Source organism: Labrus mixtus, chromosome 19 (assembly GCF_963584025.1).
Source record: "Labrus mixtus chromosome 19, fLabMix1.1, whole genome shotgun sequence".
NCBI lineage: Eukaryota > Metazoa > Chordata > Actinopteri > Labriformes > Labridae > Labrus > Labrus mixtus.
Window position 1 is genome coordinate 14,164,919 of NC_083630.1, and position 16,773 is coordinate 14,181,691.

General features: G+C 40.0%; 1 protein-coding gene across 2 annotated transcripts in view; it reads left to right on the forward strand.

The window, feature by feature from the left end:
• The window catches only part of arfgef1 (ADP-ribosylation factor guanine nucleotide-exchange factor 1 (brefeldin A-inhibited)), a 52,485-nt gene that overhangs the window by 6,175 nt on the left and 29,537 nt on the right, over nucleotides 1-16,773 (forward strand). For both annotated transcript variants that reach the window (XM_061064590.1, XM_061064591.1), the window contains exons 2-4: nucleotides 12,688-12,718; nucleotides 15,111-15,267; nucleotides 15,523-15,669. In XM_061064590.1, the coding sequence (XP_060920573.1) occupies nucleotides 12,688-12,718; nucleotides 15,111-15,267; nucleotides 15,523-15,669 (335 nt within the window). The remainder of the gene's footprint in view (nucleotides 1-12,687; nucleotides 12,719-15,110; nucleotides 15,268-15,522; nucleotides 15,670-16,773) is intronic.

Genomic DNA, 16,773 nt, shown 5'->3' on the forward strand with positions numbered 1-16,773 from the left:
CCACATGCTCACCCATGATAAGCACCAGGCTATAAATGATCCTGTTTGTTCATTAAGGTGGAGGGGCTGCTGTCACCTGAAGCCTGTTTGTACTCTGACTGAATCACAAAAGCTTCCCCTGATTTGTGCATCTGACAGCCTTTTTTTAAACCAGCATCCCTCATATTCCTGGCAGACATTTATCAACCCTGAAGTTGAAATGAGGCAGCTTCATTTAGATTTCCATGCAGCAGAGCAGAGGCACATCAGGTACCCTCTTTGTGAAACTTGCAGGCATTGGTGGGGATGAGAACATGAAAATGAGGGAAGGAACAACAGCCATCAGCTATAATTTCATGTCACGTACATTTGTTCAGGAGGCTGTAAAAGTCTGTGGCACTGTGTTTAACTAAGGCTGCTCCACTGTTTTCAACTTGAATCAGATACTTTAGGTGTGTGTGTATGTATGTGAGTGGTTCAGTTCAATTCAGATGTCTAGAATATATACCTGTGTGTGTGTGTGTGTGTGTGTGTGTGTGTGTGTATATATATATAGGCAGCATTAGTGGAAGTGTCTCACTTTTTAGTCTGTATTTGGCCTGCTGCAAACCATTAGTCACTTTTTTTATCCAATAATAAATAAAAAAATTGGTATCGATGCATACATATCTGAATTGGATTGGAATTTGAAAAAGTGGATTGTTGCATCTCTAGCATATCGTATCAAATCAAATACTATCAGACAGTTTTAAAATGAACACATTGAAATGACAAAATAAATAGACACGTTCTTTAACAGTTCTATTTTATCAAGCCATATGTCAACACAAAGACTGAAACTAAGAGTGTAAGAGTATGATTAGCTGTATGTGTGGAAAAAGTACAGTAAACGTGTTGGGATACATTTTTCCATAATTAAGCTGTTGTTTCATTGCAGCTTAGGAGAGTGAAAATTGAGAAAGTGCGAGGCCTCATGTCTGGTTTCTGTCTTGTGTCTCCCCTCCAGTCTAAGTGCACACACTTAAGCTGCTTGTAACCCCAAAGGTTGGCTGCTGTTCAGATAATGAGCAGTAGTCAACATGGCTGGCCTGGTGCTGTCTCTGAAAGCATCAATAATACTTTTTTTTATCCAAACAGAGAAGATGGTTTAGAGTTAAGAAGGTCTGATTATCTTTATTTATATTTTTGCTTTCCACTTTCTAATTTATTATCTTGCACTAATAGCTCAATTCATAATAAATCATTTATCTTAACGGATTCCTTCTTCAGTCCAGGGACAAGTGATAAATGAATTATACTGCAAACAGAAGAGCGGATTAAAGAACAACCCTTGATATAAAATACTTCATTTTAACAAAATCATGTGGTTTATAATAGAGCTCAAATTCTAACAAACATAAAGGGGGGTAAAATAGTTTGCTGCTTAATGTGAGCTATCCCTATATTGTTTTGTGACTGTATTTCACTGGATTAAATTGTCACAAAATGACGGTGACCCAGGTGAACTTCTTTAAAGACATGAACAAAAGTAGGTCCAAGTATACACATTAGCAGCATGGCTAACTATGCAAGCCTCCACTTTCATAATGAAAGGTTGCTTTGTTTGTCAGCTTCAGATTCCTCAGTGAAATACACATTTAAGAACATGGCAGGTTCTGTGAAATGTTAAGTATTATAAAGGGGCAGAGGTAACTTTTTAGTTTTGTGCACACCTGTGGCATTATGGCCCACCCGTTTATGCAACTAGCACCCTAAATGACTTACTTACTTACTTACTTACTTACTTAAGACTTTTCTGATTTAAAAGAATCTTCTGGTGAGTGACACTCCTTCTGATGAGAGAGTCGAGTCTAGTTTAAAACTCTAAATGTATTTCCCCATGAGACTAGAAAAAACTGACAAAACAACAAAGACAAGAGAGGAGATGGTGCAGAATGTTTGCGCCTGGTCTGATGTCTCTCTATTGCCTTAAAAAGCACACACAGACTCTTTCTGTTGAGACAATCTCATAAACAGCGCCACTAACTCTCTCATTAATAGTCAGTGTAGCTCGCCCATCGATGATCTCTCACATCTATCAATACAAACAAATTCAATTAATAAACTCTGATCATATAAAAAGAGTTTTTTTTTCTAAATGGCTTTGTTCCACCATCTATAGCAAAAAATAAACTGTACATTACTTTGCATTGGGAAGTAATGCTTTACTTACGTGTGTCAATTTATACATGATTAGTCAGCATGTTAATAAAAAGCTGCCTCAGTACCATGAGCGTTTCAGAGGAAAATTTCAAGCAAGGCCTCTAAAAGTAGAAACTAGTACAAGACAGGCACACCGTTTTTACTTCTGTTATGAACAGGCCCAGTTAAAATGACCTGGGCCCATCCAAAATTGGATTCCTAGTGCAGCGCCTGTATGTACATAAGCAATGCTTGGGGAGCTTGTATAATAATAGGGAACATAAAACACCCTGTAGAGCTTGTGGGCTGTGAAGGGCTCTTAATTCCTGGACACATATGAGGGCGTGAACAATGAACTTTCTAGAACCTTCAGTGTGCTGCTGTAAAGGGAGGTTAGCAACAAAATCCTGTTTCTGACTTGACTTTAAATGATGAAGTAACTGGTTGTGAAAGTCTTGCAGAAAGCCCACAGACGTTGTTACTCCATTAAAAAGCACACTGCTAAGCACGCTAGGACCTTTTATGTGAGGGCAACTTAGATGAGAAAGGCCACTCCAGCTGAATGAACAGAGGAGGATCCAGATCAGTTCACATATTTATATCACACGGCCTCTCTTGTTAATCTCCAGCTTGTGCAGCATAGTCCTGCACAATCATAATAACCCCCATTTCAGAGGACGGAAAGTGCAATTCATAGTGCTAGAGCAGAGAAGTGCCAAATCATGTGTCAGCAGCCGAGTTATAGAGATGAATTCATTTCAATAACAAAGCCAACAGCTGAGTAATCAAGGCCTTGTGGAGGCCGAGTGCTTTGTGACTTTCTGGCCGGAATATGAGAGCCTTGAATCAGCCATTGGGAGTGAGACTATTGATTAGACAGGCTTATAAAAGTGCGAGGGAGTAAGTTGGTTGCACACAGACGTAACGTACATATACAAGCATGTTTCATACACATGAGCGCTCGCGGGATTAGGTAGCCCAGACAACCTCTTACAGTGTTTCCCTCTTTCCCTTCCAAATGTAATTACTGCTGTGCAACCCCTCCTTTCAGCCTGGACAATAACATGTCAGGGGGCAGATTTTTCTCAGGCTCCCTCCACTGTGATTGCAGTTACCCTGTGTTTATCTGTGTTCGTTAGGAAGTGGGTGTGGACACCTACACATCGACTCATCCCCAGATCTGCCACAATTAGCTGTGCAAAGCTACTGTGTTGTCTTTATTATTATCCCTACGGACATTATATTATCACAGATTATTTTTAATATCCTGTTGCATGATAAACTAATACACTTGAGACATTAAAATGTCTGCGGCCTGGATAATGAGGACGATGTTGGACTCTGAATAGAGATAAAACTTTGCTTTTTACATTTTGCATGAACATAAAGCCACAATTGATGTCCATCTTGGGTCCTGAGGCTCCTTTTCCTGCCTAATTAGTTCATTTCTCTTTGACATAGCGTCTTTTACTAAAGCTACCGATGGAAAAGCGAAACAGGCACTGGATGGAATATAAGCTGCATACAGAGGGGTTAAAGCTAACCATGGGATGCACGCCAGATGCAGTTAAGGTCTGGCTCTTTGAAATGGAAATGGTTCTGCAGAAGGTTGGCTGGCCACTCTCGGAGTCTGGCTCCTTGCTCAGGTGAAGGAAAATGAATCAGGAAATTACTTCTGACCTCTCCTATGAATGTATGCTTATTAGGAAGGGAGTCTGTGTTTTCATCTTGCAAAAATTTGACCCACAAGGACAGGACATGATAAGGGTGCCTCCAAATCGTTCAAAATGTCCCCCCTCTCTCCCCGTCTTCTGTCTTCTAGTCCTTCTGTTCTACAGCAGTTCAATTTAAAAGGCCTTGCACAGGAATAACTAAAATACCTCTTACTACAGTGTTAAAATGAGCCCTGGCTTCCCTTGTAATATGAGCATCTACAAACACACACTCATATGACACGTGAAGCTGGAGAGAGACAGGTTAATACAGCTGATGTGTTTTGGATCCCAGCCTTGTCCTCGTCCCTGCTCTCTCTCTCTCATTCCTTCTCTCCTGGCTCTACGTCTGAACCCGCTGTCACCTCCCAGCGAGCTGTTTTCTTGCTGCTGGTCTTGTGACGTAGTGCAGAGCCTCTCCAGAGAGCTGTGTAGAGCTCTGTCTCTCCTGCCGATGGAGCGGGCCGGTGCAGGCTCTGCTGTGTCTTAACTGATGACATGTTAGAGCCCTCACTAGATTATCGTTTTGTGTGCATGTAGGAGTGCACATGCACAAATGTGTGCTTCTGTAATGTTGTATTAGTTTATGTTTGATTTTGATCCCGTGTGTGAAAGTCTCGCTGGCAGCATGTCTACTTATTAAATTAGTGTTGATCCAACAGCTTTAGTCAGCAGGAATATTTGCCAAGGTGTGTGTGTGTGTGTGTGCAGCCCTTCCCCTCTATCATTTCATGACTCTACCTGCTGAACACAATGTCAAAAAAACACTCTTTAAGTCTCTCTCGTAAGCAGATAGAAAGTATTTCTGAAACATTATCTTTTTGTTGTTGTCTAGGTGTGCCTTCTTTAATTCATACATTTACAAAATGTAAGGGCTTGCTCCTTCCTAGCAGCTTTGCAAAGACAGCTGCAGGGCTACATGAACAAATAATTGGCAGCCATGTATTTGTAAATGTAGTGTCCAGATTGACAACATGCGTCAGCATTGCGAGCAGAGCTCCCTTTTGCAGATGTACCACACCACAGATGATCTGCGGCTGATTTGAAACTGTGTTTGGAATTTAAGTGTTTGTTTATGCTTTGGATGAAAATTTCAATCTAAATGGTAGACCTTTAATTGGATAGCAGCTGTTGTTTTTCCACTTGCAACAGACTATCTGTTTCTGACTGCTTCAAAAACATAACAAAGGAAACTTCCCTCATTGTAGAGATGTTGCAATACCATTATTTCCACCCATACCCAGACTTGAGTGTTGCCCCACACCAAGTTCTGCTCCGTTAACAGTGTCATATTTAAAAAAAGTATTGTACATTTACTGCATGTGATATGATTGCTGTTTTTGCTATTTTTATTTATGTCCTGGCTTAGTATAGTAAGGAAATGTCCTGTGTTTGATACAGTATGTCGGAAAACCACATATTTATAAGACAAAATTGTCTAAGCTTAACATAAAAAAACACTTAAATATTTATTAAGCGCTAACAAACATCAAACCCCTCTACTATAGTGCTGCACTGTTGGTGTTAATCACTGATTCCTAATCGCATTTAAGGCTATATCTGAGGCATTTCTGATAGTTGTGTTGATATTTGAACAATAATTTAATTTCAATCAACAATTAACTTTAAGTGATGTGGTATTTTTTTAAATTTTAATTCTAAGTGTTGTTTGTTTCTAATGTGTTCTCTTGATTTTTGGTTTTGTCTGGCTCAAACCTGCTCCCGTTCTTTTTAAGTCACTTACAATGGAATAAACCACTCTCTCACTTTACATAATGTAATATTATTTAACTTTTTTTTTTCACTGGTTTCTGTTTGAGTTTCTTGACAGCTGAATCTCCGCTGTTCACTGTTTCCTTTTTTTTCCCCATTAGAGTAAACCTACTCGTAAATAAACCCTGATTCTGATTCCATGTACTCAATGCTGTTGCACAAGAACACCTCATATGAGCCAAATCACAGAGCAATCGGTAAAAGGACCTGTGAATCCACTGTTAATGTTTCTGTTGAGCTGTCATCCCTGTTGCCGACACTCCCAGCAGGGTGCTCTGATGCCGCTGCCGGCTGACGAATGCTTTGTCACGCCACTAAGGCCGTATGGCGTCCTGCCTGTTAGTAGCTCCTGTCAGCAGTGAGAGACGGGGAGCAGGCTGTTTTGTCAAGCTGTATAGAGAATCAGCTGGACTTTGATGTGATGCATCACGAAAGCATCACATGCTTGTATACGGGTTAATAGAGGTTGTATTTGATAAAATGCTTGTGTTGTAGCTTTACTCTTATCCTCTCTTTATTTATTACGGAAAGGTTTAATGAATGTGCATGCTATCTTGAAGCATCACAGTTTACCCCACTCCACTGTTTCCTCCTCATACATAAAATGACATTTGTATCATAGGGTGTAAGCTGCATAGCTTCAGGGACTTTGGTAGTGCTTGCTGCACATTCACTCAGCTCAGATTTTTCTCCAGATATATGAGGGATTTGAGCTAGTAACCCTTCTGCAATCCTGCTTCAAACCTTTAGCTTAGGGTTGCCAAATACTTCCCTTGCTGATTCATCAGCCTTATCTGTTACAGCTGCACATTTGCATCGTAAGAGGCTGACTACACTATTGTGTACTTGATATCTAAGCCATGATCAGCTTTCGCTCTAGCTGGTTGCAAGTGTGATCACTGCAAGGGATCACTGATAAGCTCCTTTGAAACATGCATTATTATTATTGAAGCACAGCAGAAACCTGTTTTCCCTCTGTCAAGTTCACTGACTACAAGTGTCACATGAAACTGTGATTTTGTTTAGCTTATCGTTGTTTCTGATATTCTGTAGATCTTTCCTTTACCTATGGCCAACAGTCTTCTGATCACGTGCACCTTTTTTTTTTCTATGCAAGTGTGACATTATCACTGCGCTCCATTACACTGACAGAGGTGGCATTTGGTTGTTTTGTGTGAGATGACTTTGGTGCTGAGCTGCTGGAGCTTTTCTCTTGAGGTCGTCAGCATCTCATGTATTTTTCACAGACGGCCTTGTCATGTGGGTGTCATATGTCTGACTTTGTTGTGCTGAAGGAGCCAGGCTATTATGTTTGCTTTAAGAAGTCTGCGCAAGAGGTTTATGCAGTTTTGTCTTTACTGGGCTTTGGCATATCCAGTAATAAATATGCTTTTAAGGAGGATGTTTTTAGCTAAATAATCTTGTTGCAGTGGTTGTAAGCATTGACATAGAATCGTTCATGTGTCATGGTGTGATGTTACAGTAGCTGATGTTGTTGGGAGTTGTGATTTTTGAAAATTAGGAAGTGTTTAATTTCCCCATCAGGAGGATTAAGGTGCGATATATCATCGAAAAGTGAGGAAACATCAGACTGGAGCGTGTGCATCCATATATATACCCAGCTGTGTTAATGCATGTCCTTTCTGCTCAATTGCTAGCATTTCAGAATCATCCGTCTGCCAACGCTCGCCTATTTCCAGGCTTTAGACTGCACCCAATCCTCAGAGAGGAGAAATGATTAGCCAGCTTCTCACTGACCTTCTCCCTATCTTAAAGTCAGCTTTTGGGGGACTTTGAATGGTTGCAAACTCAGACCAGAGTAAAAGGCTTGCCTGTAGGACTGGATTGGTTAGCTAGCATTTTTTGAACATTACAGCTCCAGTACTTGTGTCAGTAGTCCAATGACTCAGTAACCCAGAGAGGAAAAGCACATTTCACCACAAAGCTGAACCACTACGTGTCTCTTGATGATGTAAAAACAAATGTAGCACTAACCTGATTCTTAAGAGAGAAATGGCCCCTTGACATTAACACTCAATTAATGTCATGTATTGTAAGGATTTGGGTCAAAGTCAGAGGAGTAAAAAAAAGTACCTTGAAAATGTTGGAAAAGGTGATTCAGGGTTTAGCAGGCTGCTGTTGCATGCATTATGGAGCTCTCAAAGGCTTTTTAGTGAGATGTGGTCAGGGCTATAGTCACAAGAGAGCAGGTTGCCTTTTCTCTAATGTATCTGGTCAGGGGAATTAGTGCTTTATGTATACCAACTCACCACTGAGGTTTGGTAAAAGTAGTGTTTAAGCCTCAGTGTTTTAAGAGAGAGCATCCTGTGGGCCAGCTTTTCCATTCTCACCAGATCCTCAATAATTAATGCAAAATTCAAGTCTGTAATTGAGTATCAAGAATATCTTTTATATATTTATACCAATTCATTCTCATCAACAATGCTTTTATTGTATTTAGCAAGTTTTTTTCAAATGTTTCTGCAAGCAAATTATACTTAAAGTGAAGGTTGTAAAAAAAATGTGCCCTTACATTTGTTTCCCTCAATATTATTTGAGCTTTAGGGAGTCTTTTAAATAGACTCTACTTCATTGATTATGCAAACCATTGCATAGACCATACTGTCTTCTAGGTTATCATTATTAGCATGACTGCTGCAGAGTTTGTGTATATACGTATAAGGGAGCAGGGGGTCTGGTGAAAAAGTTACAAAAGGCTGCTGTTTCTCAGTCGAAATGTTTAGTGCAATTTAAAAGACAGAAACATGTTGTTGATATTATATGACAGCTGCAGCTATACTACTAACTCTAGTAGTGATATGACTGCTTTTATTTCTGTATAGTCTGGCTAAGTACACTAAAGAAAACACAACCTAAAAACAAGCTGAGCATCTTCAAACAAATTAGGCTAACAATAGCATAGCTATGCTATAGCACCTCTCCTCCTGATGTCCTTTGTCAGCCGAAAAGCTTCAGAAAAGTTTAGATTTTTACCATAGGGCTTTTATAATTTATGTGTTACCCTGTTTTATTAACTTAACTTTTTTTAATTTAAAAAAAAAAAACATTCAGTCTTAAAACATGTCATAGGGAAACACCAGCTGCTTACTGCTAGCTTAAACTTACACTCTTTGCTAACAGTAGCCTGTTCTTCTCTACGCAAACTGCGGTTGCTACTGGCAGCCATAATTCATATTATAGCTGTTTGGTCAAATTTTAGTTAGTATTTAGTTTATTTGTGTCACTTGATTGGACTAAGATTAGCCGTTTGTGTCCTTTTCCCTCAGTCATATAGCAATAAAAATAAATACTTGGCTTAATGCTCCTCTGTGTTCTGGGCTTGTTATTTGCAGCATTTGATACAAACATGTCACAGCTAATTTCTTAAAAAATTGGTGTATAAGAGTGAACATTTGTTGAGGGTTATGTGTGTGTTTTAGTCCAGCTTGTCTGTCTCTGCCTCCATGCATATGTCTGCACTCAATAACTGTGTGTTTGTTTTGCTATCTGGCAGATCAGACGTGATTCCACAGCTTTCATTTCAGCTTGTGTCTGCCCTGTCCCAGGAGCATCCAGTACCTAAATATATATATATCTGTACTTTCTCATCACCGTTGCCATGGTTCCTCATTTAAGTCCTTTGGTGACAATTCTTCATGATCACACTCCTGACACACCAAGCTAATTCTCTGACAGTCACTTGCACAGTCAATATGACAAACCCCACCCTTCCCATCAAACTGTCTGCCTGTCTGCCGTCTTCTTGTTTGATTTGAGTAGTATTTGCATAAATCTGATAACCCCGGGCTGCAGAAATGACGTGAAGCTAATATTAAAAGCCAAATAGCCTGGGTCAGTGCAAGTTTGTAATTTCACACATCCTGGAAGCGAGACCTCTGGAGTGCTGCATTATTTTTGATATTATAGACTTCAGACGTGCACAGACACTTAACAGATCAAGACAGATGTACAGCTTTGGCTTTCATTGCAGCATATACAGTGTGATATTGCATTTAATTTCTCTTGGGCCCAGCTGTCTGATGTCAGGCTTTTATCTTGTATAGTCGAGTTAAGAGGAATGACTAGCTGGCAGAGGTAAACGATTGGACTGTGCCAATTATTCACTTGTCTTGGTGTGGAAAGTTGATTGGTGGCTAAGAATTTCAAAGTTTGAAAGGAAAACAGAGTACGAGGATTATATTTATGATGAGTATCATTATAAAGTATTTATGATAGGAATAATAAGCAAAATACAAGTAGCCATTTAATAGATCGGTTGATCAGCAGAGAATTAATAAAAAAAATCAACTACTACTACAACACTTCTCTCAGTTTTTGTTGTTGTTCCTGTTAGATTGTACACACACACACTAACACACACACTGACACACACTGACACATACACACATACACAAACACACACACACACACACACACTGACACACACTGACACACACTGACACACACTGACACACACTGACACATACACACATACACAAACACTGACACACACTGACACATACACACATACACAAACACACGCACACACACTGACACATACACACAGACTGCATCAGCTTGAGCCAGAAGTTCCATTCACTGCAGATTAAATGAAACCTCTCAGTCCTATTGTTGAAGCTCAAGTGCATCTCAGGCCAAATATCCACTCATCCATCATCCGTTAAATTGAACTGTACGTACAGAACAAGAAATACTGGTATATCTTAGTGTTTTGAAACAATGGCTGCTGGGAGCACAAACTCCTTTACCTCGTCTAAATTGCACAAATACATTGGCAATGTAAGATACCAAACGTTGAGCAATGTTGACATTGTGAAGCCTTTTGCATGACTTCTTTGGTTATTCACACATTGGGTATTTCTTGATCTTGAAATTCGAGGATTTGTATTTTTGTTGCTGTGGTATCGAAACCGGTATTGATATTATCAGATTTTTATTAGAATTCTTTTAGAACTAGAAATATAATTATCTTCATATTCGGAAACAGAGTTGAATATACAGTACGGGAAAACAAACAGCAAATCATCTTAAGTAACAATACAAAACCTGCCAGTCTGCCACATTCTAGTTAAATCTAAACATTGATTGTTTTTCTTCGACTTCATTTTAGTATATGGCCAAAATGAACAATGTGAAGTCTTTCATGATACAAACTTAAATCTACCCAGCTTGTCCTGGGACTTGTTGGAAGGGCTGTTATAATTTTACACATGAATGATTTTAAAGAGTTAAATTCAGGATGATTAGGATAGGATAATACTTTATTGATCCCCAGAGGGGAAATTCGGGCGTTGCAACCGCACAAAGACAGTCGAAGAAGATCATGCTAAATAAAAATTAAAACTTTTAAACGTTAGATCTTCCGGAGAGGGACCATAATAGCCAATTAGAGAGAGAAGAGGACACAGCTGCTGACTGTGTTTAAATGCAACAGAAAACATTCTAGCCCTGAGGCTAATGTTAGCTAACATGCTTCTGTGGAAAGAAAACTAACAGGTAGAGTCTCGCCATCAGTTCTCGATACAGAACGGTGTTAATTGCGTCGCCACAAAAATGTTCTTATTCAGATTAACTACGCCCTTTGCTTTTGTCGCACGATGTGGTTTAATGCTCTCTTGTGATCATCTTTATAGTTTCCTGAGGTGAGTGATTCACCTGTAGTGTAAGAATGCCGGACATTACAGACAAGAGGATCTGTGAAGTTCTCCTGATGTGTGCGATGCAACACAACTTTCAAACTGATCCAGGATTCCAAAACTCTTACAATCTCAGCCTGACCATAGTCATCTCATCAAAGTTGTTTCGATCTTGTTCAGTTTTGGACTGAAGAAGAAAAATACATCTAACACATTTTTTGCAGCTTCTAAAATTTAGATGTGCGGCTTTTTCTCTTCTCTTGGATCTTGTCATGTCAGATTTGGATCCACAGGGACTGTAGCGACTGCATGTGTGTAACGAACGTATAACTTAGCATCAATCAGCTCCAAATCAAAAAGCGACATTTGCTTTTTGCCTCGTCATGACTTTTCTCCCTCATGTCCCTCTTGGTTAGGACAGTTTAAGACGATTGAGAGTAGAATTATTTTAATTCCACAGAGCGTTGCATGCTAAATATTTTCGCCAAGTGAATTCTTTGAAAGGGCTGTTAGCCTTCCAGCAGTGAAATAATTGGGCTGTCGATGCATTACGGAGTTTTTTCCCGAACATTGCAGGATGGTGCAATTCTGTGAGGACTCTGCCGATTGCCACTGTGTTTTAAAAGCCTCCTCGTTCAAGGCCCCCTTTAATGTCTAGTACCAGTTGGCCTCTCTTTTTGCTCTATTTCTGTCTCATTTTCTCTCTCTCTCCCCTCCCTCTGTGTGTCTGTTTCTGTCTCTCTCTCCCCCCCCCCCCCCCCCCCCGCCTTTCTGTGCCAGTGCTCAGCGAGTTCATAAAACTGCTTTCATGTCGGTAGATCTGTGAAATAAACACAAATGTTGGGCTAAGCTGCAGCTGAGGCAATACATGAACAAGGCTCTTTTCTGCACGAACGGTGGGACGTCAACACAGGGCGACACAGTGACATTTAGGCAAAAAGAAACACCCTACACTTGTTTTTCTGCTTGAATAATGTGAACCCCAGTCTGTTTCAACACTCTAACTCTACTCTTACAACGACAGTATTTCTAATGGATGTTTATATTTACTGTAACCCTTCGCAAAGCATAGCATATAGCTGAATCCTCTGGGAGGTATTTTGGTTGTTGCATGCAAACACGCACACTCAACTTTGAAAATAGTTTTTAATCATATACGTGCAAACACTTAAGTTTTTGCATTATTACGTTTCTGATGGTTCTTTTTTTTTTTAAGCGTCCTTCATAAATATGTTGACTCATCGGCGCTGTTATGCTTGAAATGTTCTTAACTCCCTATGGTATCATTAGCTGAGTAAAACAGAATGTAGAATGTACATTTCCCAAAGCTCATGCTTGACTAATTTAACATCTATTCCCTTTCTCTTTTTTTTTTTCCATTTCAGAGGAAATCAAAGAGGAATCAGAAAAATTAAGGTAAGAAATTGATTTATTATAACGCAGTTAGCAATGGATGGTCACTGGGCTCTGTAAAAAAAAAAAAAAAAAAAGCCTGTCTGTTCCCTCCTCCTGTGTTCAGACAAGTGAGGTGGATTAAACAGTGTGTGTGTGCTAAGTATTTGAGTGTGTGTATCTATGGGTTGCAGCCTCTCTAGTGTGTTTTTGTTTTGGTTTCACACCCTGGCTTGTTTCCAGCAGCCCTTTGCCTTCTCATTATTGGCTTTCTTCATGAATGCCTAATGCTCAACTTGGTTGTGAGAGTGCGTGTGTGTGTGTGTGTGTGTGTGTGTGTGTGTGTCTTTAGATTTGGTGTGCCCGTGTATCAGCTGCTAGGTAACGTGAGCTTTGGAATGAAACCCCTTCTCCATTCATTCTTCCTCCTGCTGTTTCATCGTTAAATCCATCTTGCATTTTTGTCCCTCCCCGTTTCCCTTCTCCTGTTGTCCCGTTATATTTCTTTCCATCTTTTCCAATCCTCCAAATTAGCAAACAGCTTCATTCAAAATTTTACCCTGGTGGTTTGGACTAGTACATCAAAGATGGATAGATGTGAGGCTGTGTGCAGCCACACCCAACTCACTCAAAGGCTGCTGCTTTTAGATTCATCTCAGGTACTTTACCACTCACACATTTTGGGCCTCATTGTGGTGCTTTCGGAGACTCCTTATTGTGAATGGAATGTAGTGACCAAACCAATGAAACAATTTAAAAACACCTAAAAGACCACTGACATCAGACAGAGTTTGGTTCACATTGAACAATAGATATAGACACTAGGCTTACTTGTCAGCATTGCTTTGGGAAAAAATGCATTTATAAAATTGCTATGTTGCCAAGACTTTGATGAAAAGATTGTCACTCATAACTGTCTTCTTAGTATGGAGCTGGAGGCTTGCTTGAATGGTCATTTAACCCACACAAACACCTAAATACTAAGGCCATTTCCAAGATCAATACAGAACCAAATACCAGATGACACATACTCCTGTATAGTAATGCTGATAGATTGATTTAGTACATAAAAACCCATTTCCCTGTGTAGAGAAATCTGAACTATAGCATCCAATGAAACCCCCCACACACAATGACACCAGTTAAATATAGATGTAGTCCTACGCTGTCGTACTTAAGTGCATTTAATGTCCACATTGTGTTTAACAAGCAGGCTAAGTGTGATGTTGGGCTGATCATAAGGGAGAGAGCAGGCCAGCTGACATTAAGCTTGGAGTCGAGGAATAATCCAGAGGAGAAGAGCTCCCTGCAGACTCACAGCAGCACAACAGTTGACAGAGACAGAGAGTGGGTCAAACCACACACACGACCCTGTAGGGAAACACAGCTCCACTTTAATGTGGTTGTCCAAAAGGTTTTGGAAATAATCTTTTAATTTCTGTCTTTGTGTTTCTTCTACAGCATCTTATTCCCTCTCCAATTCCTGTTTAAGAGCGTGTCTCCTCTTTTGTTTTCAGAAAGCTTCTACTATTTTATTTTGACTTTTCTCTTTTTTCCTTTTCATCCCGTCTTCTGTTTCGCTCCAGGATCTCTTGATCTCTCTCTAATTCCTCTGTAATTCATTCGGCTCGATGCCTGTTTCCTCCTTTGTTTCCAAATCGCCCTCTTTATAACATTTTACCCCCCTTCACTTCCCTTGCAAGACACTTCATCCCCCCTCTCTCCTCTCTCTGATTGTGCCCTGCTTTACTTAGTGAGGTCGTCCCTCTGAAAAGAGCTGAAGTCATCCTTTTTCATCGCCAAGACATAAACAATACAACCCCTCCCTATCCCCCTGTCTCCCTCCCTCCCTCCTCTCTGTCTCGGTTCTTCTCTTGTCCCAGCCTGTGCAGTCTGGGTGTGGTGGGGATGCTGTAGATACATGGCTGCTGAAAGAAGTGGTCCATATTTTATGGCTGTGCCTCTGGTATTAAAAAAAAAAAAAAATAGCTGCATCATTTTATTAAGATTCAGTCCCGGTGTAGGAGGTGCTTTGTCAGCATGAACACGTGGCAAAGTCTGAGCCTGAATAACAAGCCTCAGGGATTAATGCCCCTTCTTGAGAGAGACCAAGTAAAAAAAAAAAATAATTAAAGCAGTCAGGCAGCATATTAAATTCAGTGTACTTAAGATTCTGTTACTCTGCATTTTCTCCGAGGAGCAAGATGTGTTTGAGGTCAAGTTTAATGTGGATTGTAAAAGGGTTTTTTTCTGTACACTGGAACATGCCTGTCTTCACTTTTTGTTTTATGCCTCGATATCTCTGGGAGTGTGAGTGTGTCAGGCTGACAGACTGTACCGTGTGATCACTGTGTTTATCTCAAAGTCTCTATTGCTTTTTTTTTTTTTTTGTGTCCATGTATTGTTCTTTCCCTAGTCCGCCCAGTGGAGACAGCAAATCAGGTTCCAGCACTTTACCGCCAATCAAATCAAAGACCAACTTCATTGAAGCCGACAAGTACTTCTTGCCGTTTGAGCTGGCATGTCAGTCCAAATGTCCCCGCATCGTCATCACCTCGCTCGACTGTTTACAGGTCAGTGGAAGGACACTTTGGATCGCAGACGCCCAAATGTTTGCAGGAGTGTGTCTGTGAGGTTCTCACTCGTGCTATTTGTTTTTAAGATCTATTGCTTACCTGAGACAAGTCAAGTAGAAAAGGAGCTATAAATGTACATCCAAACTGAAGTTTCTTTCATATAGGTCATAAGATGATCAGGAAAATAAAGGCTAGCCGGTCATGTCATAACAAGTGTTAATGTTGATGTTTGCATGTGTCTCTGTTTTGTAGAAACTGATAGCGTACGGCCACCTGACAGGCAGCGCCCCTGACAACACGGCCCCGGGCAAGAAGCTCATCGACAGGATCATCGAGACCATCTGCGCCTGTTTCCAAGGGCCGCAGACTGACGAGGGCGTGCAGCTCCAGATTATCAAGGTGGGCCTCGTCTTCGTCTCTTTGAACAGCTCAGTTTCTTACAGATATTTAAGGCTCCTGCCCTTATTCTCATTTTCCACAGCAAAGACTTTTTGATGAGTCATACATTTTTCTGATTAAAGAAAGCAGGATGAGATTGTGGCTAAAAAACAAACAGACTTATACATTTACAGGACAAGATTTGCAAAGAGATAAGAGGAACATCTTTGTCTAAGGGGTCAACAAAATCCACACAAACCAGTGTTAAAAACACTTACCGTAATAGCTGTGTTTCGTTTAGTGCAGGCAATCCTTCTGGGTTTTTTGCTTTGAGACAATCTTTGTTTAAGCTCAATAATCAATATGTAATTTGGAAACTTTGTAAGTTGTGTGTAATTATGTAATAATTGTGATTATTTACAAGGAAATTAGTTCCTAATGGGGGATTTAAGTTTTAAATAAAGAGAGGTTTTGTTTTGTTGTGTTTTGTAGTACTGGCCTTTTTGGTATTTTGGTGGCCTTTCTACAGGTCACTGCTTGAAGTGTCTGCTGCTCTGATCCGGCCTGAGAGGGAGGACTGACAAAAAAACATTTATGTTTTCTTTGGCTGGTTTGTTTGGACGTCAGTGCTAGAGAGGCAGTGAAGAGAAATGTTGCTGCTAAGGTAGAAGAGTGCTCATGGATCTCAAAGGTTGCTCAACTGATAGATTTAAAGTTAGTTTTGAAGCATTGTTTATCACCTTGGCTTGATTATTAATCATTTTAGCACATTAAAAATGTTCATGAAAATTCATCAGTGTGTTGTTAATTATAATACTGCCACAACCTGTCCCGATTGAAAGTGGGTAAAACCCTGTGGTTATTATTTTCTAGAATTTAAGACTTTAAAAACTTGTTCTGTTGATCTTACTTCATCGTCTTTTAACGGCTTTGCTCTGTTTGCAAAACTCTCCAGTGAAACACATGTACAGTAGATTTAGAAACGCATGTCCACCAAATGAATAATCATGTTTCTAGAAATGTTTTCCTTACATCATGTGTTTATCTGTTGATGAGTCACACTGTTGACTTGAGAATTAGGACTCTTTATGACACCGACTTGTAAAATATCCGGAGCATTTCTGG